The sequence below is a fragment of the Vicia villosa genome, linkage group LG4 (assembly GCF_029867415.1).
Source record: "Vicia villosa cultivar HV-30 ecotype Madison, WI linkage group LG4, Vvil1.0, whole genome shotgun sequence".
In the NCBI taxonomy this organism is placed as follows: domain Eukaryota; kingdom Viridiplantae; phylum Streptophyta; class Magnoliopsida; order Fabales; family Fabaceae; genus Vicia; species Vicia villosa.
Genome location: NC_081183.1, coordinates 8,792,307 through 8,820,157, shown reverse-complemented (window position 1 = coordinate 8,820,157; position 27,851 = coordinate 8,792,307). Strand labels below are relative to the sequence as shown.

Genomic DNA, 27,851 nt, shown 5'->3' with positions numbered 1-27,851 from the left:
ATCAAGAAGAAAAGGATATTGAATTATGAATTAAATTTTATATGGTCTTAGAGTTCTCGAGACACATAACAACAACATGCTGTGTGAAGAGTAAAAGGGTTTGGGATATTTCTGGCAGGGTTGGATTTAAGATAAAGAGAACACAAAGGATGAGAGAGAAGACAGAGAAATGAATTAAGTGTGTAAAGATATTAGTGTTCTCATTTTTTTACAACTCATCTTAGCCTTTAGATAAATCTAATGGTGTATAAAAGTGATACACCCATGAACCATTTAATTGATGGTTCATTCTAGAATTCACCATGGGTTGCTTCTAAGGTGAGGGCTCCATTAAATCCCTCACCTATGTACCACCAATAACAACCGTATGATTAAATAGATCTATCTAATTTTAATATTTGTTGTTACACTGAATTTTAATTTCTTCTCTCTGTCTCTCTGTCTCTGTATGAGATTTTCCTTTCTCTTTGTCAATGGCATAGTTCATTGTTATCACAAACCCTATCTTTTTGCCATCAATGTCACCACCACTCATCACTAACAATCACATTAGTGCTCATTACATCAACAATTTCTTTTTTATTATACCCAATACTTATCGACAACAACCCCAACACTGTGTTTTTGTTTCTAAATTGTTATCTGGGCTGCAATCACAACTCCTCATTTTACCGGCGACGAAGTTAAACGAATTTTCAAAAAATTGTAGAGAGAGTAGGCAATTTTTAAAAAATAAATAACAAAAAAAACCTTCTAATTTTTCAAGACAAAATACCCTTTTTCAATGTGATTTTCAAATTTATGTTTCAAGTAAAATCAAGAAGAAAAGGATATTGAATTATGAATTAAATTTTATATGGTCTTAGAGTTCTCGAGACACATAACAACAACATGCTGTGTGAAGAGTAAAAGGGTTTGGGATATTTCTGGCAGGGTTGGATTTAAGATAAAGAGAACACAAAGGATGAGAGAGAAGACAGAGAAATGAATTAAGTGTGTAAAGATATTAGTGTTCTCATTTTTTTACAACTCATCTTAGCCTTTAGATAAATCTAATGGTGTATAAAAGTGATACACCCATGAACCATTTAATTGATGGTTCATTCTAGAATTCACCATGGGTTGCTTCTAAGGTGAGGGCTCCATTAAATCCCTCACCTATGTACCACCAATAACAACCGTATGATTAAATAGATCTATCTAATTTTAATATTTGTTGTTACACTGAATTTTAATTTCTTCTCTCTGTCTCTCTGTCTCTGTATGAGATTTTCCTTTCTCTTTGTCAATGGCATAGTTCATTGTTATCACAAACCCTATCTTTTTGCCATCAATGTCACCACCACTCATCACTAACAATCACATTAGTGCTCATTACATCAACAATTTCTTTTTTATTATACCCAATACTTATCGACAACAACCCCAACACTGTGTTTTTGTTTCTAAATTGTTATCTGGGCTGCAATCACAACTCCTCATTTTACCGGCGACGAAGTTAAACGAATTTTCAAAAAATTGTAGAGAGAGTAGGCAATTTTTAAAAAATAAATAACAAAAAAAACCTTCTAATTTTTCAAGACAAAATACCCTTTTTCAATGTGATTTTCAAATTTATGTTTCAAGTAAAATCAAGAAGAAAAGGATATTGAATTATGAATTAAATTTTATATGGTCTTAGAGTTCTCGAGACACATAACAACAGCATGCTGTGTGAAGAGTAAAAGGGTTTGGGATATTTCTGGCAGGGTTGGATTTAAGATAAAGAGAACACAAAGGATGAGAGAGAAGACAGAGAAATGAATTAAGTGTGTAAAGATATTAGTGTTCTCATTCATTTACAATATATTTATTATTACAAACAAACACCAAACAATTTAAAAAAATAACTAAATATCAATCTCTAAATTATTTTAAACAAACCTCAACTTACTAAACCCCTCTTATGCCTCACTAACCACCAATTATCACCAATTTCCATTTCCTTAATTTCTTTGAACAAAAAAACATTTATCATCATCATGTATCAAATTTCCTTCTCTTCATTTCAAAACCAAAATCCATTATCAATGCCATTCATCACCCACTCACCACCATCTTCTTCCCCTTTCACCATTGTCACCTCTATGGGATTCACTGCCACTCCTTCAAATCTCACTTTCAAAACCACTACTACTTTCCCTTTCTCTTTCTCCTCCACCAGAAACCGCTCCCGTTTTGCTTTAATTGTCAGAGCCAAAACCGAAACTGATTACTACTCAACTTTGAATGTCAGCAACACCGCTTCGTTGCAAGAAATCAAAAGCTCCTACCGAAAACTTGCTCGAAAGGTATAATTTTTACTTTTTAAAATGGGTTTTGCATTCTGTTTTGTTCTATGCTTTGATTTGTTTAAGTGATACTTTTGATGGGTGTGTTTAGTTTTTGGGAAATGGAGTAAAAGGTGGGGAATTGGAAAATGGGCTGTTGAGTTTCGTATAAATTTATGCTGAAAATTGTCTCTTTTTTATAGTTTTCAGATACTTTTTAGCTTGTTGATGGGTTTGCTTTGTAAAGTAATAGGCATAATTGTGGTTAAAAATTTATTTAGTTTCCACTTCCAATTTGAAAACCTAACAATCGGTTGGGATTCAAATGTGAGTAATTAGTCTGACATCAGGCTAGGATTGAGGTTACTGAATACAGTGTGATGATCTTCAAATATTTTAGGCTCCCTTCGCGACCCGACACAAATCAGGTAGGACTTTCAATGATAGCACGAAGATGAAGCAATATCATTTTTCTAGAATGTGGCTTTGTGGTTCTCATTTTTATATATGTTGGTTTCTAGGATCTTTCTGTAGCCAAAATATGTTTCCTCAAGAAAATAAGATTGGTGCTGTAAATATGAAAATGTTATGTTAGATGAGTGGTCTCTCAAGAAAATATTAGAATAAGAATGATAGAGTTAGAGACTAGTAAGGGAGGGTATCCTCTGTTGGTAGAATTTCTTCTAAGGTAATTTCGGTATGTGCTTGAAACACATAGAAGTATCATTAAGATCATTTGGAGGATTCTACTTTAGCTGTCAAACCATTAAGGAAGGTTTTGAATGGTCTATCCTTAAAAATTATTATATCTATATAGGCAATGGTTCTAAATTGTGGTTGTGGTCAGGGTTATGCTGTGATGAATGCTATTGTGGCCAAATGTGGCTGCAGCTGTGATCGTGATGTTGTTTTGTGGACACCATATGGTTAAGAATTCAATTTTTTGTCACTATAAAAGTTGAATTTCGGCATTAGTTAGGACTTTTTATGCACTATCCACGCTAAAAAGCCAAAGGGACCATGCATGAGGGGGTATTTTAGGTGTAACACCATTTATGTACTTCTATCCAACAAATACAAGCTTTTGGAAATAGCTGGTTCGTAATAATGTTTATATTTTTTGGGGATCAGTACCATCCAGATATGAACAAAAGCCCTGGAGCAGAAGAGAAGTTCAAGGAGATTGGTGCTGCGTACGAGGTAATTCTTCTACCACTACAATGATATATTCTCTATTTTCAACCATCTATGAAGCTCGAATACTCCGAATAGGAGATGTATCCGTATCGGATGCCGATACATCGCGGTTATGTATCCTAGAAGTATCAGAATTATTTATTGAATTTTTAACAAATATTTTATCGGACTCGTATCAGATAGTTCAAAGATACTTGCGGATACGTAGCTAGAATAATATATATCTAGGATACATTTGAGAAATTAGTGATGTACACCGATGATAATAATGAGAGAGAAGAGAGTATCAGTTAACTTTAAACGAGACGTGTTTTGAGTTCTTCATACCATCCATAATTCTTTCTATTTTCTGTTCTACTATTTCATTTGCTTATCGTCTGAGCATTGACACTGTAATAAACTAATTATTCCCCCATCTAGTATACAAGGCTGAACTAATGAAATTTATGAATACTTGTCTTATTTCGTGGATTATAACTTTCATGTACCATATTTGTATCTGTCTCTTTTTGTTCACTTGGTAACAAAGTATGCAAATAGGTTCTATCAGATGATGAGAAAAGATCTTTATATGATCGCTTTGGTGAGTCAGGTCTAGAAGGAGAAAATGGAGGACCCGCCAGTGCCTCAGGGGTATGTCTATATTCAATTTCTTTTGCTTTCTTCAATGTTAAAATGAACTTTAAGACTCTTTGATTTGGTGATGCAGAATTAAATCTGTTCCTGTCTTTTCATTTCCTACCAAAGTACTTATTATTTATTTTGATTTTACTGCTTGTGGTGTTTGAGTTGATCAGGTTGATCCTTCTGATTTATTCGACGCATTCTTTAGTCGTTCGGAAGGACTATTTAGTAATGATAGGGGCTTCGGCTTCAATATAAGAAACGATAGAAACCGCCATGATATTCGGTAAATTTCGTCTCTTGTTACAGAGAAAGGCAGTTGTCATTTTCGTCGGTGTGTACGTGTTAAATTAATTGTGTTTTACAATGCAGGTATGACCTACGTTTGAGCTTTGAAGAATCTATTTTTGGAGGAAAGAGAGAGATAGAAGTTTCTTGTTATGAGACATGTAATAGTTGTGATGGTACAGGAGCTAAATCTACGAATTGCATTAAAAAATGCCTACATTGTGGTGGCAAAGGAGGAGAGAAGAAAACCGAGAGAACGCCGTTTGGAATGATGTCTCAGGTAATTTCAATTAAATAGATTTAATTAGCGAGTGACTATATTTCTAATTACATTTAAATTACCAGCGGCATTATAACAAGAGTATATTCAATGATGACATGTGACATTCAGGTTTCTACATGCTCGAAGTGTGGTGGTCTCGGCATGATAGTCACGGAAAGCTGTCGAAAGTGTGACGGTAATGGTCATGTGCAAGCTAAACGAAAAGTGGAAGTGGTCATTCCTCCCGGTGTCAATGATGGAGACACAATGCGAATTCGAGGAGAAGGAAATTTTGATAAGAAAAGGTTAGCAGCATGGAACTATTGATATGCAACCAGAAGCAAAAAGATGGTCAGAATCACGATTATCAACTCATCTAAGCGCTTAGCGCTGATTATTAGTTTTGTGACTTTTTCAGGCATTATACCGGGGATCTTTTTGTTGTTCTCCATGTGGATGAAAAGCGAGGAATTCGGAAAGAGGGTCTCCATTTATACTCAAAGATTAACATTGACTTCACAGAGGCAATACTAGGGTCTGTTAAAAAGGTATGAATTAACCTCAAAAAATGGCAACAATTAATAATGCAAAATGGAGTAGCTTGTTGATTTAGATGATTATGTTCTTTAAATGTTTTGTTTTGATTTTAAACTTGTTATTCCAGGTAGAAACGGTTGAAGGTTTAAGGAATCTCAAAATTCCTTCCGGGATTCAACACGGACATTCAGTGAAACTATCACGTTTGGGAGTTCCAGACATGAATAAACCATCTATTCGGGGCGATCATTACTTCGTTATAAATGTTCTTATTCCAAAAGATATCAGGTCTGTACTTTTTCTTACCATCTTTACTGCTTTCTAATATCCCTCATAAAACTAAAGTGGTTTCATTCATTCTCTTCAACTCCGTGTTCTAGTGACACCGAACGCGCACTTGTTGAGAAATTAGCTTCGTTGAGAGCATCTAGAGGAGGCCGTTCGTTTTCTTCCGATGACCGTTCGTTTTCTTCCGATGACCGTTCGTTTTCTTCCGATGACCGTGGTAAAATAGTTCATTTTAAAATTATGCTGAACATACATGGAAAAAAATATATTATCCTAGATTTTTCACAAATGTGTTTTTTCAGGAAAATCTAAAGGAAAATTCGATGAATTCCTGATGAAGAAGGATACAGAAAGTGATGCCTCGGGCAAGGGAACCGAAACTGCAAAGTCTCTTTGGGGATCAATCAAGAACTTCTTAAGGTAGGTATTGATAGGATCAATTTAATATCTAAATAGGGAAAATAGCAGAAACAAGATAATATAAGAAAAGACTGACGTTTATTTGAATTTCTCTAGAGTTCAAAGGGGATCTAGGGTTCCAAATAAAAGTAGAAAGCTGTAGAAAAAATGCAGAAAAGATAGAAAGAAAAAGGAGGCTCTTAGAGAGGCCTAGTCTCTCCCATGTGGTATATCCACTACTAATTTCTGCGTGCCCTAATGATTGCTGCAGCCAATCATTAAATACTGAAACCTAGGAATTATTCTCCACTCATCTACTGCCAGCTGGCAGGCCCATGTGCAGCACCCACTACAAAAGATTCTGCTCTCTCTCCTTGCCCTTTTGTCTTTTTCTCACATAAACCTTACCATACCTATCAGGTATCAATAGAGCTGTGTATGTGCTAATTCTGGTTGAATATAAACAATCATTGCTGTTTCCGATTTGAAATCTTCCAAGTAGAGATCGTTTATGAATAATCGATACCTACTTCTTTATGTACAGGAAAGGAAACTCCGAAGAAAGATTCGCATCAATTAGCCAAGATACATCGACAATGTTGTGGAGATTTGACCACCAAAACTACTTAGTCCCACATACCATTTTTGTTGTTCTATTTATAACATGGATTTTTAAATCTATAGCAAAGTCTAAGAACTTGAAAAGAACCTAATCCTTCATTTATAGAGTAGAACACAGCAAATAGAAAGGTTTTGGTTCCGAAATTGAGAGAACCATCCATCCTATTACATTTTAAAACAAGGATTGGTGATTTTCTTCCAAAATTCTCACCTGAGTGAGTTGAAATCACCTTCCTTTATGTTCTTTCCCCTATTGTATAATGCTCCAAGTTTGAAACTATGTATCATATGTGTTCTTTTGTGTTACATAACTTTCACATGTTAATGTGATCCGAATTGAGTTTGTTAGATGAAGATGTAGTATGGTGAAAATACTAGTACTACTCATTTCTGTCAAGGTAGTGATTACTTCTTAAGACACAGGAATTGATAGACTTTGTTGCAACACTGTTCACGGCATGTGTACTGATCATTGACAACTTTGAAAGATGTGATTCATGTTCTCGGTCTACCGAACAATCTTATTTATATTTATGAACCATTTAATCTCATTCATTTTGATGTTTAAGGATCAACTTTTGTTTCTAAGAGCATCTCTAATGGTAGTATTTTTTTTTTGAGTTCTCCACCTGGACATCAATATAATAATTAAATATTCAAATATTTTTCCATGTCATAGTACAGTTGCATTGCAATGCAACTAGTAAAAAATTGTGATACCCAATCAAATTAATTTATGAGGTAAAGTTGTGGAACCCATTATAATTACACCAATAAAATAAAAATTAAATAAATTATTTTGAGATGATATGGCTGGTGGGACCCATAAAAAACTCAAAAATGGGTTGCACCATTGGAGATGGTTTAACATTTCCATTGCGAAATGATTTATTTCTTTTATTGATGATAGTATTTTGGATTTTCTTGATGAATAATAAATAAAAAATATCATAGTTATTTATTTAACTTTATAGTATAATACAAAGACAATTTAGAAAAGGTATTAAAAGAATACTTTCTCACAATGGTAAAGAATTTGTCAATCATAATTTTTACAACCTTACCAATAAAAATAGCATCATTCATGATTCTCATGTGTCGACACCTCAATAACAAAATGGTGTCGTAGAAAGAAAAAGTTGTCACTTACTAGAAGTCCTCGAGCTCTTATCTTCCAAAATCATATTGGAGTGAAGCAGTCATGATCATTTCATTGCTTATCTAATTAATTGAATTTCATCTTGTATTATAGGTAATGATAGTCTTGTTCGGTTTATGATCTCTCTCTTTCCTTCCACTTCCATGTTATAGGGTCTTGAACCTCGAGCATTTGGTGGTATGGGTTTTGTTCATGTCCATAAGCAACACCAAAATAAGTTGGATTCATGTGCCCTTAGATGTAGCTTTGTATGTTATCATTCTAACAGAAATGTGTACAAATATCATCATCCTCCCAGTCGTAAGTATTTTGTTTTTAAAGATGTCACATTTTACAAAAAAAAAATTGTCTTACTTCACTCGTCATCAGCCTCAGGGTAGAGCATGAATGACTCTGACTCTGAGTTTGAGTTTATGATCCTTAACCATAACTTCCCTAAATTGCCCGAGTCTATTTTTGAATTTGAGTTTTCGCCTATTGTGAGTGAACCCATTCTTAGTCATAGTCATGAATCTACACCTAGTCATATTTTCGTTCCTTGTTGTCTTTTCATTTGCAAAAACTAGCACATTCAACACCAATTATTGTGTATTAGAGAAAAGGTAAATCTGATATGCTCCATAAACAATTTCAATCGCTTGAACCGAAGGTAAGTGTTGAAAATGATTCTCATATTGGTGATTCCAACAAAAAAAAAGTATACTTGTGATTTAGATATGAATGATTTAATTGTTGCCTTGAGAAAAGTTAAAAGACTTTGTCCCTCACTTATAGATATCCTATTTTTAAATATGTCTCATCCAAATATCTTTCCATGCATTATCAAAGTTTTGTTGTAGTTATTAATTATGTGACAATCCTATTATTTGTTGAATAAGCATTGGAATATAGGAATTGAGCTCAAGCTATGAGTGAGGAAATGACAGCTCTTGAAAAAAAATGGTATTTGAGAGATTATTAAGAGGCAAGAAGTCAATTGGATGCAGATGAATCTTTACCATAAAGCATAAAATCAGATGCCACTCTTGATCAATACAAGATAAGATTAGTGGCAAAAGGTTATATTCAGACATATGACATTGATTATCATAGTCTGAACTTGTGTCTTTAAGGCACTCATCTGAGTATGACTTATAGACACATGACATTGATTACGGGGTTCTTTGCCATAGTTTTTAACTTGTATCTTTAAGACACTAGTTTGAGTATCACTTATAGAAAGTTAAGTATTTTTACGGGGTTAAGAACTAAATGGAGAAATGTTATTTTGGAAATTGTCCATTGATTTAGATAAAAATATATAAATTTTATATTGTTTTTTTCAATACAAACTTTCTATAAGTGAACTTCTTAACTTGTGCTCCTAAGATACAAGTTAGCATTATCCATATTTTTTTATCCAAAAATAACTAAAAGTTAGCATTACCCATAATTTTTTTATCCAAATCAAGTAACTAAAAATATCAATTCATTTAATTATTTAAATACTATATTAAATTAAGTTAAAATAAAAAAATCTTTACTATCAAATTGAATACCAATTAATCTTTAATATATTAAAACAGGATACATATTTAGCGCCAATTTTAGACCAAAATCCCGCCTAAACACATGCATCTCACGGGGTAAAGTACTAGTTTGTACCTATAATTAAGTAAGTCAAACTAAAAAATGGCCCAAAAAGTAATAACAATTCCCACACTCTCAATTTAGGCGGGAATTCATTTCCCACTTTTTCTTTTAACAATTGAAAAAAGAATTTGCCTCCATGAAGAACTGAAAAACCCTAGACCGCCGCAGCCAGCTACCCCAACCGCACACCGACTTCATACTCCGGCGATCCTCCGCTCTGCCGTATCTCGACTGCTCACTCTATCCGTCTCCGCTTCTCATCGCGTCACGCCGTCATCTCCTTCCGCCGTTCATTCTTAGTAAAGGTGATTCTCCGAACTTTATCAATTTTTGCATTTGGTGCTTAGATAGATAGTTACCTTTGTTTATTCCGTAATTTTTCATTCATACTAAGATACTAAAATATCAGCATTCAATTGTATTACTGTACTGATTCAGAAATTGATAAAAAGGGAAAAGATGCAGATTCGTGTGAAGTGCAATTGCGGTGAAGGAAACTGCGCGGAATGGGGCGTTGTTGAACTTCAAGGAGTTGTTGAACCTCAACCTGGTTTTCAGGGTTCCCTCGCCAACCTTCAAATTGGCACTCTCTGTCGTCCGTCTTCTCAGGTTATACTACTATATTATTTTCCATCACTTTAGTACCAATATATGAATCACAGACACTGGAAATATGACACTGACACACGCCACACCGATAACTATTAAAAAAAATGAATAAGTTAAATTTACTCACAGGTGTTGGTTTTAGACACTAGCGTCTTTTTTTGAGGTGTCGGTGCTATAGAGTTACCAATTAACCCCTAAGACTATGATCTAGTTCCCTATCATGATTATTGGTTACCAATTGTTTGTTTGCAAATGGTATGTATTTTTACATTGTCTGAAGTTATTGATTGTAGTTTCAAATTTCAATTTTTAACCAAAATATTAGGGTTTGAGAAATTGTCAATTTGGTTAGCTTTTTTTCAAATGGGGGTTAAGCCCACAGAGTTTTTGAAAGAGAGTAATAGTGAATAAATTTTATTTAGGATTAAAATGGAAAGGTTGTGATTTTTTTTTGGTACAAGATTGTGATTTTACATGTGCTAGTCTAACACTAACAGTGTAAGAGATTATTGTGTTAGATAGTGAGGGTGTTATTTTGACATGGAAAATTTTTTCATTTTATTGGTTGTTTACCGGATTCCTAGTATAATTATAATGATTAAGATTTAAACTGCTTAATGATATTCTTAATTCTTGATTGTCGAAGCAAAATTTTGAGTTACTAAGATAAAGTTGCTTGCTTTAATCAGGTTAGAGCTACAATTAATATATATCACTTTTGTTTAAGTCAAATTACTAGGAAATATTAGACAAAATTTCACAAGTGTGCTGTGTTTTGCTCGTAAAAATGAAAAAGGTAATTCTGGGTTGATGTTACTAATGAAAAAACCAGATCAACTTTGTCTCTTATACTATAAAAGTCTATATTTGGATTCTATATAGTAACTGCATGACATTGCTTTTTTATCTTGATTGTGCGATGTCAAATTAATGGTAAAATTATTTAGAGATGATTTGGTGAAGGTGTAATGTGAGTCGATCAAGTTCAAATCTATGGTTGATATTAAATAATACGCGTAACTGCGTTTTCTTCTAATGCATTGAATCATAATTTGTAAGAGTTTATGATATAATCTAGTGTGATTGGAATCCACTGTCACTTTTCATCTTATTAGGAAAAAAAAAACTAATATTGTGTCCATTCTTTTCTTGTTCAGGAAGTCTACACTTTAACTATTGGGTACCATGAACTGACAGGGTCAAAGATTTCCTTGAAAAAGCCGTTGTTAGTGCTCAAGAAAGTCAAGCATATGGATGGAGAAAATTGTAGTGATGTTGAGTTACAGGTTGTTGGAATCATTAGACATAAGATTCTGTTCAAGACCAGACCAAAGGCCCTCATTTCTAGTAAGATCTGACTATCCTTTACTCACATTATCCCTTGTTGTACCGTGTTTTTCATTATGTAGATAACAGTTCAGCAGCAACATTGAACCCTCCTAAATATTATCATTCTTTTCATGAAATTGGATACCAATTGCTAATATTATCCTTCTTTTCCCTTGTTTTTTCAAGAGCCACAGATAACATCTAGAGAAAAGCAAAAGACTATCATGTTAGGCTCTCCAGCTTCAAATCAGGCTGTGTGACATTCACTGCCTCTGTCATTCAATGAACTCAAGTTGGACCAGAAGTCTAAAGTACAAGGAGACACACATCCCTTTTTTCTACACTGCTAGTAAAATTTAGGCAATCTCATGTGTCATTCATATGTATTTGTAATTTGTAATCTTGGCAATCACATGTGGAGCACAATTGATTGCAAAAGTGGCTGTAATATATGATTAAGAGGAGTTTGGAGTGTCATTATCTTAATATCTATTTTGATGTAAATGTGCAACTAATGCATATTAAACTAAAGCTTGTCCGAACTTCTAGTGTAGAGGATTGAAATATGAATATATTTGTTCTTTTGTTTGATTCTCCTTACATTTGGAAGAGCAACGTCACGGTTGGTTTAACCCCTTGCCCTCACCAATATTAAGAAAATCTTGACAATTACAAATTCACTAGATGCAAATGTGAATGGACGATCATCAAATAGTTTATAACACTTATCTTAAAGTCATTAAAAGAAAGACAAAAACCTATGAAAAAGCATAAGCACTTGTGAAGTGAAAGGGGATGACACACCCATTATATTTATATTAGTTGTATATCCTCTAATCTCCATATGGGGGAAACATTCCATAGTCGTACGAAGGGTATGCATCAATCGAATTATGGTGTAAGCCACCCATTTGAATGAAGGTAGAAATGATTCCCAATATTTTTTGGTCCACTCAATTGTCAGAGATATATATTTTTTATTTTTCTAGACATAGTTGATGCAATCTCCATAGTTAGAAGTGCTACGAAGAAGAGCCATATACAAATAAGATATGATAAATACTAACACTCATGGTAGAAAATACCAACAACAGAAAAAATCTCTCGAGAAAGAAACAAATATATCAAATGCCCAATACTCAGGAAATCCTAGAAAATGGGGGCATGAGCAAGAGAAAATAATTTCTCTATCTTAAAGAAGATGACCAAAACTAGAACAACGAAGCTCGCGTGAAAGAATGAAAAGAAACGCATAAAGGAATTCTTTCAAGTTGCTAATGACGAAAAGGGTAAAAAAATAGACTTCAAAGGTCTCTAATAAGCTACTCGTCCATTAAGGATTGCATGATCCATGGCGTACCACCAAAGGTTGGAATTTCATCAAAAACTATTTAAAGTACAAGTGCTCTAAGGAAGAGGAAACATCATCACCTACACACATCACTTGATCCCAACAAATATTACATATATCGAGAATGACTTTAAATGCACATGTTCTTGGTGACAATGACATCCCATTAAAGGCTTTTGCTTCTCCGAATCTAGTGACCGAACTAGAACACACATGGCAAACTCTCATATTGCAAAGGAAATACAAGAGTTTGAGGGAAAACTATTTTAGATAGTTTGCAAGGCTTAAGAGGAAAAGTGCGTTATTTATCAAGTATTCAAATTCATTTTTATCCACACATCACTTTTCACTTTCTTACGAAATTAAAAATTAGAGTGTTAATCTTACATGTTAATCTCCCTCCACCACATCAAAATCTCAAAACTACCGCAACAAATTTTATTTCCTCATTAACCGATCAAATCAATTCTAACTCCCAAAAAGAACGCCTACATTATAAAATTATATACTAGCATACTATTTGAATAATTATATTGGTATTTTAGAAAATGCTATTAATGCATTACTAAAAAAACATCTAAGATAATACGGATACCAATAGGAAACAAAAAATCGCATTTTGGCGGGAATTCACCCCCTACTAACTATTTTCTTTTTTTTAATTCAATTATTATTATTCAACAATTAAAAAAAAATAAAAACTCTGTCGAGCTTGAAGGAGAACCCTAAACCGTCGCAGCTGCAGCCTACCACCGGCTCACTGCTTCCGTGCCGCTCCGAAGTTCTACCGGAGCTCGACTGCTCAGTCTGTCCGTTCCGGCTTCGCATCGTGCTGTCATCCTCTTCATCCGTTCGCCGTTCGTAAAGGTGTGGTCATAAATCAAATTTCCAAAATACAGATTCTGCATACTTTATCTCAAATTTTGTCTTCGATACTTATAGTTAGAGTAGAGTTATCTCTGTTTATGTTTTCATTCTATATATGCTACTAGTATGTGAGTATTCTATGTTTGTGAAATTGATTTTATATTGGGGATTTTGGTGAATGCATGCAAAGTTATTTTGTTTAGCGATTTTCGCAACTCAAATTTAGTCACAAGCTTAGCTTTGTCGAGACACGACACTGGCACTGATATGCTCACACAGTTACTAATTTGAAAAAAAATGAATAAATTGAGCATAATTACAAGTGTCAATGTCTGGACACCAAAACACTTTTTTTCCAGTGGTGTCTGTGCTACAGAGGTACTTATTGCCTATGTCTATGTAGCACTAACACACGACAAATGTTTCAATAATTTCCATTTTATCAAATTGATAAAGTATCAATTGTTGTATATGTGTTAGTATTGTCCCCGTCTGATTAGTGTTTTTGATTGACTAAAGAAGCGGAAGAAGGTATAGAGAGGAAGGATGTTGTGGGTTGACAAGTACCGTCCCAAGACTCTCGACAATGTTATGGTTCACAATGACATCGCTCAAAATCTCAAGAAATTGGTAACTCATTCACACACTCTCCTTTTGTATTTGAGTCGATCAAATTTGTCCTTTATTTTTTTTTTTAAAGTTTCAGTTTTTGTTTGGATTGTATGTGTTGTTGCAGGTTACCGAACATGATTGCCCTCATTTGTTGTTCTATGGCCCATCGGGCGCTGGCAAGAAAACACTAATTATGGCTCTCCTCCGCCAAATGTTTGGACCTGGTGCTGAAAAGGTCTATCTTTTAAAACCCTTTTTTGTTTCACTGATTACTATTTTAAGAAAGTGCATATGAATTGTCAACTACTTTTGGTTTGCTCCCAGAGCATGCGTTATTGTTTGAGCACCAAGAGTAATTTTAAATCTAATTAAATTATATTAATTTTAGTAAGATGTGTTGATTTTCTTTTCATGTTATAACATTATCATGTATCATTAAAATTTTGATTTGATGTACTTGTAGATTCTTTGTTTATGCTAGAGCAACTGTTATTTACTTCTTGGTGCTGTAATTCAATGCCTTTCTAAATTCCCTCTTTTATTGTTTCAGGTGAAGGTGGAGAATAGGGCGTGGAAAGTTGATGTAAGCTTCATTCTTTTTCAAACCGCCCTGTTCTTTCTGTGCTGTTGCAAACTTTTATTTGTTAGTTAGTGAGCAATGTCTGTTTGGATATTATTTTTGACCTCTAAGTTTCAAACAGTTTTGCTATATTGGCAGAGAAGAAAAGTTCCATATAATCAGAAACATTATTGAAGTCAACTCGTACTGATATATTTTTACAATGTATATAATATGACAGTGGAGTTGGTTTTGCACAAATGTTTTAACTATAGTAGATGACTCTAAATGAACACCTTCAAGTTCAAGTCAGAAAAAAACTTTTAATTGAATTTCTTTGCTTAGAAATATCTTTTGATCCTTTGAAATTTCAATATCACACGCACTGCATTGGATTTTTTCTGTACGATAAAACTGAATCATTGGTGTTTTATTTGGATATTTATTATTATTCTGAAGTAGTTGAGAATTGGTTTCAGGCTGGGAGTAAATCTATTGATTTAGAGCTGACTACATTATCAAGTGCCAATCATATCGAAATGACTCCAAGTGATGCAGGCTTTCAGGACAGATACATCGTTCAAGAAATAATCAAAGAAATGGCCAAGAATAGACCCATTGATACTAAAGGGAAGAAAGGATTTAAAGGTAACTGTCTGTCTTTTTGTTTAACCTGTGTACAAGTGTTATTTTAAAACAATACAAGAAGGAATCTTTCATCTTTGCATGGTCAGCTGTGTGGAACTTTTAGCACATGTTAGTGCTATCTTTCAATTCTTATGTGCTGTGAATCATTTTCTCTTTGATTGTGTAGATTGTTGTATGGTATGATAATGTCTTATTCACTTGTGTAATGCGTTTAATCTCTGCTCCTTTATGGCTATATCAAATAATAAACGTCTCCACCTTGGCTTGTATGATAAATGCAAGATTTCCAAGTTTTTTTTTTTTCTTCTTTTAGTTTGCTTCAGTCTTTGCATACTGATGTTTGATTTTATTCTGTATCAGTACTAGTGCTTAATGATGTTGACAAACTCTCTAGAGAAGCCCAACATTCTCTCCGCAGAACAATGGAGAAATACAGTGCTTATTGCAGATTAATTCTATGTTGCAATAGTTCTTCAAGAGTAACAGAAGCAATCCGCTCCCGTTGTCTTAATGTACGAATAAATGCACCAAGTGAAACACAGGTAAATAAATTTATGTCTTCTGTAGCGTCCAAGGAATGAAAGGAATCGGCTTCCTATGTTTTGGTATATTTTCCTCTTGTTTTTTAGCACTGAGGCAATTGTTTTCTCTGGTAGGGTTTGTGAGTAGTAAGTACTTTCATTGGTTACAATGTGTTATTATTTTTGCTTGTTCGTTATTTCCACTAAATGAATGATGTCCTATCAAGTGGCTTGCTTGCTGTTTCATTATTGATCTTTTTTTTTGTGTGTTAATAAACACTTTGATTAGCATATCCACTCTGTAAGTTGAATGTCAACAGACATTGTTATATACTGATCTTGTCTAGCATATCCATTCAATAAGTTGAATGTTCCTCTTTATTGAATCTTTGGAAATCCACATGGCAGATTGTTGAAGTTTTACAGTTCATTGGTAAGAAAGAAGGTCTGCAACTTCCTCCTACTTTTGCTGCTCGCATAGCAGAGAAATCTAACCGGAATTTAAGGAGGGCCATATTGTCATTTGAGACTTGCCGTGTCCAACAGTAAGCTCCTCTGGCTTCCAATTTAATATGGGATTCATAATCTTGGATATTCTTCTCTTCTCAAAGCTTTAAGGAAAACTACTAATAGCCCTCTTTGCAAATTGTCTTGTAGGTATCCTTTTACTGACAAGCAAACAATTTCCCCAATGGACTGGGAAGAATATATTTCTGAAATTGCATCTGACATAATGAAGGAACAGAGCCCAAAAAGGTTTGCTTTTGATTCAGTTTGCAGTTTTCTGATCTTTTATGATTATCTAAAATGTTTCACCGAACCTTGTCAGTTTACGAATCGTATTTGGATATAGGATAAGGGTAGTTTGTCTACCCGATTGCGTTGTCAACTAATCTCCCGTTTTGCTTACGTGCAATGAATGTTTTATCTCCCATATAATATGATCTTATGTTTAGGCTGTTTCAAGTTCGGGGAAAGCTGTATGAGTTGCTGATCAATTGCATTCCTCCAGAGATTATTTTGAAGGTAAATAAATGTGCTGCTTCACATTGTCCCAGTGCAAGGACTTTTCTTTGATTTTGTTTTTTTCGTACTTCACTTTGACATTATAATTGTTGTTTCAGAGGCTTCTTTACGAGCTATTGAGGAAACTAGATGCAGAACTGAAGCATGAAATCTGCCATTGGGCAGCATATTATGTAAGTGCATTATCAGTATGATGTTTCATGTCAGCAGATAGAGTGCTTATGATAATGTCTTCTGCTTGAACTCTGGCCTTCTGTATTTGTTTTACTTCATATTTGTCATATTAAAGAGTTCCTGATTCTTCTTTCTCTTCATTGAACCAGGAGCATAGGATGCGCCTCGGGCAGAAGGCAATTTTTCACATTGAAGGTACTTTGATCTTAATGTGTGGAATAGACTGATGGATGAACAGTTACATTTTATGAGCTTGTTGCTACCCGTGTCGAATTCTCTATACTTTTTAGACTCATTGGTCTAGACTTGTTTATAGCTATTTCTTTATACTAAGTGGATATATATTGGTATGCAAACTATGGATATACAATAATTGCGTACTGATTGTATTTATTTGTTTTTCCAACATTGGCAGCATTTGTGGCTAAGTTTATGAGCGTCTACAAATCCTTCCTCATTGCAACATTTGGCTGAAGAAATGGTGATGGTTTGCTTTTCCATGATACATTTAAATTGTATTAATTACTCGAAATAACTTGCATGATGAGTTTCCTCTCATCTTTAGGTTTTCTGATCTTGTATTAATACCGCAATCATGGTGGCATAGTTCTGATGTTTTGGTTTGTATAGATGTTATGTTTTGCATCCTAAAATTGTGTGTACTTTGCATGATGTTTGATTATCTCCTTCGCATTCCCCACGGTTTCCATTGAAAGGGAATCAGTGCATGTTTGGATTTGCAGTTGCCGTGCATTATAGTCACAGTAGTTTTATCGCCCATTTAGTAGAATAAGGCTTGGTTGTTGTTATGGTAAGACATGGTTAGCAAGAAACTACCATTGTTGACTTCTTTTCAGAGCATGATGGCGATGAGGGACTCTACAAACATATATATATTTGGCCTTCAAAATTAGAGTATACTTAGAGGGGAGGGATTTATTCTTTAATCTCATGTCTCTCTTGAAACTAAAGACTTCATAAAATTCCATGTTGTAGATTCATCAGCTGTATGACTGTGTCCACCTTTGACACAATGAGAATCCAAGAAAAACAGTTGCCGACCGTCACATTTATATCAGTGTAATTAGTCTTTCTTTCAGGCCAGCACTGCATTTGTTGTAAATATTACTCCCCATTCTATTTATATGAAAAAAATTCACACATTGGATCATTAATGCATCTAAACAATATATAAATTAAATACATTATTAGTTATTAAATGAACTTAAAATTAAAACTTTTTTTTTATAGATAGAACGAGAGGAATAACATCCATCCCTATAAGAAGACATACAATCTAAATATTAAATGTGAAAACTCATACTCATATTTGACCAACCAAAAAGACCTTTTTAAGACATTATTACACATTTTAAGATCATTTCTTAATACATATATTAAAAAAATTAGTTGTAACAATAAAATCTGTTTGTCTTTTAATGATAAATTATCCCACACCAAAAATAAAAGGGTTTTATAAATAAGGAGATACTAATACCATTAATAAAATATATTTATAACTCTTTTGATGAATACTCGAAGGTAATAATCACAAATTGTTTGAGTGGTTTATTACACTTATTTATTAGCAGTTGGAAAGTTAGGTCTAGGTACAAATTTGGTCATCACATGGGTAACCAAATAGAAAGTTATTGCCCTTATCCCTCTTTATGTGTAAAGTTGTTTTAAGTAACCAAGACTAGCTTGCTTTCCAACTACAAACTCTTGAAAACAGTTACTATGGGCTATGGTTGTTGTCACCAATGTTCTATCAAAGGTTGAATTCGAAACGTGGTATTTTGAATAATCCAAATGATTTGCTTTGCCCTCTATGCCTTAATGTAGAGGAAAATTTAAATTATATCTTCTTTGAGTGTTTTTTTACTAATGTTTGGTGGAGGAAACTTCTTCTTTGGTTAAGATTGGTTGATGATTCCGTGATTGTTTCGGTAATGGGCCGTCTTTGTTGGTTGGAGGAGCATTTTGGTATGGTGGGCGGTGTTGATTTGAGATGGTTCTTCGGTTTAGTTTTTTGTTGGATTATGTGGAATTGTAGAAATGATGTTATTTTCAATGGGTTGGATGTGTCCTCCTTTGATCGATTATTACTTATGAAATCCCTATCTTGGAATTGGTTTAGTGTGTTTTTTAGGAACCATTGTAATAGGTCCCGGGAGGATTGGTTCCTAGACCCCGAGACTTTTATTTTTTTGATTGTTGGTTGGGTTGCTTACCGACTTTTATTTCTTTGTATTTGGGTTAAGCACCCCTAGTGCTTTTTTAATCCAATTTTGCTTATAAAAAAAAACCTTTAAAAAAATGTACACAAAAATCCAACTTATACTTTCTTATATTTCACAAAATCTCATATTTCACTATTTTTTTATTAAAATATTAATGTTTCTTTATTGTCATAAATGTTAGAAGTTGAAAATAACACTCTTTTGAGACTATTGTTTTACAAAAGAAAAGGTAGTATAATTGATTTTCCATTTTAGTTTCTAAATACTATAGTAAACATGAAGTTATTATTGATGGGTTTCTTTTTATGAGATGGTAGTTGTTTGTTAGATGGTCCAACATCTATAGACTTAAAATAATGTTTTTTCTTGTGCCTAGTCTAAAAAATTCCCACCAATAATGCATGCATCATGCATGTCGAGTAAATATCATAGTGTGTTCGTGTAAAATTTGTATTAATTATTCACCTAGAAAGTGGGAAAAAAAGGATTGTAATGTTTCGTGTAGCTAGTTAGTCACAACCAACATTTGTCATGGCTAACTTTTACAAATTAATAACTTTATATTAAATTGAAAAGTGTTAGTCAAAAGTGTTATGTTACATAAATACTAAAGTGGATCATACATCATCGGAATTTATATTTGGTTTGATTTAGTTTCACGGTTTTTTTATTAAGTCGGTTTAGTTTTGAACATTACTTTTAGCTGATTTTTGTGTGTGTTGGTATAATGTTAAACTTTTGTTAAAATGTTAATAAAATAATGTAACCAACTCAGGTCAGCCATATTTTTTTTTCATTTTTTTAAATATTAGTAATTCCACATAAGCAATTTTTTTTTTTTTAGTTTGGGTCTTAAATCTTTAAATGCAAAAATTAAAATTTTGGTCCCAAAAAGAAGAGCTAAACCTATAACCTTTGCTATCATAAGGTAATCTCTATTCACTGGAACAACCATTCAATTTATTTATAACATTGCAACACAAATATATATTACATAGTAATTTAATATTATTAAAATAATTCATTAAATAGTTTAATTTTATATATTATTAATTAATTTTATAAAAACATCTTATTCTTCTTCAATTCACCTCCATCTCTATTTTTTCTCACCTTCACATTCATTTTCAACCTCTATTTTATCTTGCACAACATCATTTATTATTATAATCATTTCAAGTATTGTTCTCAATTGCATTCCCACTTCAATTTTTATATTCAAACCCTAGAATGTATGTCTATTATTCTAAATCACTTTTTTCTGTTTTACCTCTGAAATAATAGTGGTGTATTGTTGCGAAGGTGTTAAAGCAAATTTTTTATGTAAAATATTTTATGCTTACTCTACAAATAGTTAAATTTATGGTTTGTTATATTCTTTAATGATAGAAATGTTTGGCTATTATTAGATTTATGACTTTGCCAACCCTCCTTCCTTATTAGTCAAATACTTCAATTTCTAATGTTAGTCAAGAGATTTGAAACTGCATCATTGATTTATTTATTTTTTTGTGAAACTCGAAATTAGGGACTAAAATCATAAAAAGAAAAGTTTTGTGGACTTAAACCAAAAACGCACCAACTTATAAAGACAAAAAGACTATTTAAGTTACAATTATGGATTTGTGTTCATATCATCATCCCCAACCATACAAACCCAAGAATGTACAAACAAATCATATGTGTTACTTCCTCATCCAACTACATTGGTTTTATAAAGAGAAAAAAGTTGTGTGGTTTCAAAACCAACACTAGCATGTAAAGTTAGACCCATCGAACATGTCTATTTTGTCTGATTTTTTTGAAGGACAAACCAAGGTTTTAGGTGCACACCTTCTAATATGTGTGCTCCATTCCACTCCATTTTTTGTGGGCTTTTACAGGCGTGTGTGTTAATATATTTTTTGCAGTTTTAGCTTTTAGGGGTGCAAAGTCCATGTGTCCACCTGTTTACTAGTATTTTTATTAAGTAATCACGAGTTTAGTCCACTTAAAAGATTAACTCAAAAAATCTCGAAGACAATTTGTGCAGAAAAAATACAACAAAAAATATTTGAGAATTGGATTTAAATGTTTGTATAAAGACAAATTGCATGTAAACTTTAACTACGATAAACCTTGGATAAAGATAATAAACCAAAAGCACAATAAATGGCATTATAGTAAGATGTTTAATTAAGGAAACTTAGAAAAGTAAAAGACAAGGACGCAAACTCATACATTTCTCACAAATTATTTTGCTCTGGAACTTGGGTACTTCAGTTCTATAGAGAATAAATGAGATTTTTGCGAACATGATTACATGCATGAGCCTGCATTACATACTACTCTAATGATAATTGTCGGCGACAGTTATTTCCTCAACAATCAATACATATCTCCTTAGGTGGGCTTCAAGCACCTAATTTGCTTCCCCACGTCTTTACTAGTTAAAAACTGCTGCAAACCATTTGTCACGTTGGTGATAAGTGTCAAAGTGTAGTTATTTTTTTATATAGTTTTACGACACTTATCGTCTCTTTTTCCTCAACTTGTGCGTGAATGCGTCTGTTTTCATTATATTTGTACATATTATGTATTCTTCGAATTTTTGATTCATTTATCTACCGTTTGATAGTTTTCTATTTATTTTGTAGGTATTGATCGGTATTTGGAGAATGAGCAATAAAGTGTTGAAGACACTGCTTCAAATGCGCGATTTTGAGCAATTCATCAATGAATAAGGCTCAAAACAAATATGAAAAAAATCATCAATTTTGTATATATTTAGTCATTGTTAGATAGGAAATTGAATAAGCTTTCCAACGTTTCGAACCGGGTGCAATTGAAGTTACGATTCTCAAGTTATGGAAAAAATAGTAATGCTGATCTTTTCATGACAGCGCGAAGTGCTCTCTAAGTGCGTGAAGCGCGCCCTGCAACTTTGGAATTCAATAAATAGGGGGAAAATCAGATTATTTTTTTTAAGGTATGGGTTGAGTTTTTTTAGTCCCAACATCATCACAACCATTTTTTAGTAGAGAGGGCTCGAAAACAACAATGGAGCTTTCATTTTGATGATCCGGAGTCAGATTGCTCATCAATCGGAGTTGACAAACCAGGATATTTGTGATTCTACTTCTCTTATCTCTATGTATCCTCTATTTATTGGGTTTGTTTGTAAGTTTACTCTAAACCTATGTATATTTGTTACTCTATTGTTGTATAAAGTTTTCTTTACAAATCTTTGTCGGTGTTTCCTTGATCTTTTTGCTTAAATGCTTTTGATTTGTGTTGTTATAAATATATAGCTCATGAATCTTGATTAGGGGGATATTTGTTAGCTTTAGATTCTAGAGATAGGTTTGGGGTTAACATCCACATAATATCGGAGTTTAATGCCTCTCTGTGTTGTTCAATCGGTTTGAGACATCGTCGAAAGAGCAATATGGTTGAACTCTCGTCGGTGTTGCAGAAATGAACATTGATGTGAGGGATATGTGGTGATTCTGACGAGTATTATAAGTTTAGTGCAATGGAGTGATAGGTTTAAGTTTGTGACGAGTAGTTTACATTCATGCCAGATTAATTTCTCCTCTCGAAAATGCATTTATTTTCTGTTTATAATTTACTTTTTCGCTCTTTACTTTAAAACTCATTTAACCCGAACTCAAAAACTAAGAATTCGTCGAACGACAATTCTTTCCAACCAATCCATGTGGAGACGATAAATTCACGGAATAATATTTCCAAATCTTTTGTTTCTTTCCAAATCTTTTGTTTATAACTGCCTTTAAGAGTCTCTGATTAACTTCTATAGCGTTGCCGAGATATCGTTTGCTTAAATGACGCTTATACTTATAATATATGATAAGTCCTATCGATCTTAACCTTTTCTCGAAATCCTTTTTGAGATTTTGGACATATTTTGAAAAGAGAGTGATCCTAATCTTATAGACCTGATCCTAATCATATTTTGAAATGAACATTGATGTGAGGGATATGTGGTGATTCTGACGAGTATTATAAGTTTAGTGCAATGGAGTGATAGGTTTAAGTTTGTGACGAGTAGTTTACATTCATGCCAGATTAATTTCTCCTCTCGAAAATGCATTTATTTTCTGTTTATAATTTACTTTTTCGCTCTTTACTTTAAAACTCATTTAACCCGAACTCAAAAACTAAGAATTCGTCGAACGACAATTCTTTCCAACCAATCCATGTGGAGACGATAAACTCACGGAATAATATTTCCAAATCTTTTGTTTCTTTCCAAATCTTTTGTTTATAACTGCCTTTAAGAGTCTCTGATTAACTTCTATAGCGTTGCCGAGAATCGTTTGCTTAAATGACGCTTATACTTATAATATATGATAAGTCCTATCGATCTTAACCTTTTCTCGAAATCCTTTTTGAGATTTTGGACATATTTTGAAAAGAGAGTGATCCTAATCGAATAGACCTGTTCCTGTGACTCCTCCAAATTACGCCTACCACGTTAGTTGAATCCTCTTGGTCGACATAGCCATTATGTCGAAGGTTAAGCCTCTTCATACTTAATCATTTTCCAAACATAGTTGTCAATAACTTTATGTCAAATCTCTTGGTTTGAATTTTCAGGCTAACACCACCCCACCCCATTTTCCATCGGGAGGATCAAGGTTTTAACTTGACAACCTTAACTATGTATGCCCGCCTCGTTTTTTTTTACGAGTTTTTACATGACAAACCTAAATGAGCCTGATATATCTGTTTGCCACCCCTAATAATATCTTTGATTCACATATAAGTTTAAATTTATATATTTATTTATTTATCATTTCATATACTTTATTTTATAAAAAAAAATAAAACATATATTTATTGTTAGTAAAAGAGAGATATTTAAATGGCTATTTTAATTTTTTGAGGTTTAAAAATGTGATGGTTGTAACACCCTTCTAAACCCCGCGGAAATTAATAAAATAATTCAGAGTAAAACATGAAAACAAGGGTGCCACAATTCAATTTAAAACAAATTATCATAAATCAATTGTCATGCTTCACTTAGGGGCAAACCATCCATTTAACAAAATCATGTTTCTATACAGCGGAACATTAATCAACAGATAAGCATAACATCATCTATGCAATATCTCACAAAATTACTCCAATAACAACAACATAGAGTATCATCATCAAATCTAAGCTAGCGTTCCCCCAGTGCTACAATATCAGAGCATGACACCGACGCTATACTAAACAAACTGACTCATGAGCTAATCCTCACCGAGCCACAAGCCGATATCCTCAATCTGAAAATATCAACAGTAAGGGTGAGTCTCATTCACAATTAACAAATGTTATCGAATCATAAACAATAACACATCATAGTCACATTATTCATCCAATTTCATTATATTCAGATTGTCAGGAAGTACTCATCAACACACAACAACAAATAGAATACATTACCAAGAGACAACACCATAATTCATCCAAACAAATCATAACCATTACACAATCATCACATATTATAACATTGGACAATCTTCCATTCATGTTATAATAACACAAGTAGCCTAATGCAAATGCAACTATATGCATGTGGTACCAAAATCTGGGATAACCCAACTCACCGATCCACCATCGTCAAGGATACGGCAACACCCACTCACTAATTCCACACAATGGGAATTAGCTACCACTGATCCACCATCGTTAAGGATCAGCCACATAATGATTATGAAATGCATGTATCAACCATAACATGCTCATCATCCACATAAACCATCCAAATGTCATAATCATCAACCAACACAATAATCAATAGCCACACACAATTATGCTATTTCTCAACCATAATAAAATACATATTTTACACCAACAATATATGTATAACAAACACCAATTACAACCACAACATCATAGCAGGTAAATCATTCATTAATGTGTTTGTACACATAAACCACCACACAGTGCAACAACAATAGCACCTCTCACCATCGTGTACCAAGTACAACAAATCAACCCAACAACAACAGAGCATTTACATCATCGTTCATCAAAACACATGATAGCCATATTTACCATGAACAACATCCATTTGCATAACAAGCAGAAGCAACCACATTATCACAGCACACATCATTGCACATATTCAATTATGCAAACAACCATCATTGCACCTCATCAACTATGCAAAACCAGAATAAACCACATTTGGAGAAAACGGTACTTTTCAAAATAAAATCAAGATATTGTTGTTTTATTTATTTCATATGGTAGAGCATTCAATTTAAGGAACAACATCCAAAACGGCGTCTAAAACGGACTTACGGTTTGAAAGTTACACATCTTTAACTTTTTACTAGAAAACAATTATCGCTACAGCACGCGGCGCCACACCCAGTCCGCAGCGCGTAACGAATAGAAAACACGCCTTCGCGGCGCAAACACAGGTTCGCGGCGCGGAACGAGAAAATCACTACGCCTTCGCAGCGCGCACCTACCTTCGCGGCGCGAACTGGCAAAAGTCACAACTTTCATCGCAATTGACAGCATTACGGGATTTACCCCAAAATCCCCAAAACTCAAACCAAGTTATGTCATGAACATCAATTACCACCATATCAGCCACATACATGTTATAACACAAATATAACACACAAAGAGGATCATTTAATCATCATAACAATCATATAATCATACAATTCATCAAATCATACAATTCCCTTCAAAATCATCCCAAAACTCCAATCCATCATATAACCAATTGACACAAACAATGCATCTAAATCAGTCCTATTATCTATGATACGATAAAAGATATTAACCGGAAGAGTCCCCCCTTACCTTAGCCAAAGATCTTGATTAGCCCTCTTCCTCTTCTGTTCCTCTTCCACGTATCAGCTTTCCAATCTCTCATCTCCTTTGCTCTGCTTTTCACGTTCCTTTTTCCTTTTTCCCAATTTTCCTTATTTCCTTTATTTTATGAAAACATAAAATAATTAGTAACGGGCTTACTCACTTAGCACCCCCATACTACTAATCTCACCATTCCAGCCCAATGGCCCTTAATCCATAATTCTCCAATAATTCAACAAAATACAAAATAATTCTAAATAATAATTTAATTTCCGATTAAATTAAAATTAGAAAATATGGGGTGTTACAATGGTCATAACTTTTTTCGAGCATACATTAAATTAAAATAATAAAGTAATCGTAAATAATTAATTTCTTAATTTATTATGGTTAGTTTTGAATTTTTTTTATTATTAATATGATTAAAAATATTATTTTATATTTATGAAACTATGAAAACTTGCATAAATAAAGATGAAGGATAAAATCTTCCATGACTTAAATTCGAGACAAGGATAAAAGAGGATATAACTCCTCCTCTTTTAAGCTAATAGTTGTATTTTTTTTTTCAAATCATAACACTTACTAACATTACTTTTTGAACTAGAAATATTAAAAAACAATTAAGAAAATATTACTAACTTGTTATAAACTTTTAAGAAAATAAAATTTACAAGTTTTAAGATATTGATTTTTAAATTGAGTTCTTTTAATATGTGAGGATTTATCTTAATTGTAATCTAATCCATCTCAATTTTAAAAGGCATATGAAATAAGCACATTAATTAGATTACAATTTTTTTAATATAAATAAAATTTATAATAATTCTTTTTGTGTTTATTGAATATTTACTGCACGCAATTGTAAATATTAATTTCTCTAATTAAAGAGAATCACAACTATAATAAATAGGGCTGACAATGAATCAAACTAACTCGAATATAGTTCGAAACTCGATTCGTAAATTAAATCGTTGAATTAGGTTCATGAATCAAATGAGCTGGATATGAGCTAAAAACTAAGTTCGTTAACTAAATGAGTTGAACTTAAATTATACATAGTTTGACTCGTTAGGTTCATGAGCCAATTCGATTATATATGAGATAGAGTAAATTTAAATATTTGCTCTAGATCTTAGTATCTAACAATTAAAATTGATAATTTATATTTTCAAGTGAGCAAAATATTTCTACAAATAATTATACAAATAAAATTAAAATTGTGTAAATTATAATCTTATAGAGTTATAACTTTTATTTTATATCTATATTTTTTATTTAAAAAATACTAATTTAAAATATCAAATATATATATATATATATATATATATATATATATATATATATATATATATATATATATATATATATATATATATATATATATATATATATATATATATATATATATATATATATATATATATATATATATATATATATACTTAAAAAAATTACTTTTAAGTTCGTGAAATAAGCGAGTTAAACCTAACAAGAAAAATCTAACGAGTTGAACCGAGATGTTCGTGTACTTCTAACAAGTCGAGTTTGAGCCGAAAAAAAAGTTCGTGATGAACTCGAATTCGGGTTCAAACTCGGCCAATTCTTAACGAGTCGAATTTGAGCTGAAATAAAAGTTTGTCATAAACTCGAACTCGAACTCAAACTCAGCCAATTATTATCGAGTCGAACTGAGCTGAGGCGAATTCGACTCGACTCGACTCATTTTCAGCCCTAATAATAAATAAAAAACCTCTCTCTTAAAATGATT

The 27,851-nt window shown here is 32.9% G+C and overlaps 3 protein-coding genes across 6 annotated transcripts; all 3 read left to right on the top strand.

Moving 5' to 3' along the window:
• Positions 1 to 1,947: 1,947 nt before the first annotated feature.
• Positions 1,948 to 7,581, top strand: LOC131594451 (uncharacterized). 3 transcript variants are annotated; one of them, XR_009281383.1, is made up of 12 exons: positions 1,948 to 2,330; positions 3,441 to 3,509; positions 4,047 to 4,139; positions 4,304 to 4,416; positions 4,503 to 4,698; positions 4,810 to 4,985; positions 5,099 to 5,228; positions 5,345 to 5,505; positions 5,598 to 5,722; positions 5,808 to 5,925; positions 6,022 to 6,324; positions 6,449 to 6,574. XR_009281383.1 is itself a non-coding variant. In XM_058866589.1 (11 exons), the coding sequence occupies exons 1-11, from the start codon at positions 2,022 to 2,024 to the stop codon at positions 6,615 to 6,617; spliced, it is 1,638 nt and encodes a 545-aa protein (XP_058722572.1). In that variant the 5' UTR covers positions 1,948 to 2,021; the 3' UTR covers positions 6,618 to 7,581. The 3 variants fall into 3 exon arrangements, 2 of the variants coding, with proteins under 2 accessions (XP_058722572.1, XP_058722571.1); XM_058866589.1 differs by lacking the exon at positions 6,022 to 6,324 and having other exon boundaries at positions 5,598 to 5,700; positions 5,807 to 5,925; positions 6,449 to 7,581; XM_058866588.1 differs by lacking the exon at positions 6,022 to 6,324 and having other exon boundaries at positions 1,949 to 2,330; positions 6,449 to 7,578.
• A 1,807-nt stretch (positions 7,582 to 9,388) lies between these two features.
• On the top strand, positions 9,389 to 11,845 carry LOC131598778 (uncharacterized). Of its 2 annotated transcripts, none has more exons than XM_058871349.1 (4): positions 9,389 to 9,621; positions 9,755 to 9,925; positions 11,083 to 11,272; positions 11,441 to 11,845. In XM_058871349.1, exons 2-4 carry the CDS (start codon positions 9,776 to 9,778, stop codon positions 11,512 to 11,514), a joined length of 414 nt encoding a protein of 137 aa, XP_058727332.1. In that variant the 5' UTR covers positions 9,389 to 9,621; positions 9,755 to 9,775; the 3' UTR covers positions 11,515 to 11,845. The 2 variants fall into 2 exon arrangements, with proteins under 2 accessions (XP_058727332.1, XP_058727331.1); XM_058871348.1 differs by having other exon boundaries at positions 9,390 to 9,621; positions 9,769 to 9,925.
• Positions 11,846 to 13,282: 1,437 nt separating this feature from the next.
• On the top strand, positions 13,283 to 17,684 carry LOC131598776 (replication factor C subunit 3-like). The gene is made up of 12 exons (XM_058871347.1): positions 13,283 to 13,472; positions 13,992 to 14,102; positions 14,209 to 14,319; positions 14,635 to 14,667; positions 15,123 to 15,291; positions 15,652 to 15,833; positions 16,221 to 16,357; positions 16,470 to 16,568; positions 16,769 to 16,838; positions 16,937 to 17,011; positions 17,162 to 17,207; positions 17,428 to 17,684. Exons 2-12 carry the CDS (start codon positions 14,019 to 14,021, stop codon positions 17,484 to 17,486), a joined length of 1,065 nt encoding a protein of 354 aa, XP_058727330.1. The 5' UTR covers positions 13,283 to 13,472; positions 13,992 to 14,018; the 3' UTR covers positions 17,487 to 17,684.
• Positions 17,685 to 27,851: the final 10,167 nt, after the last annotated feature.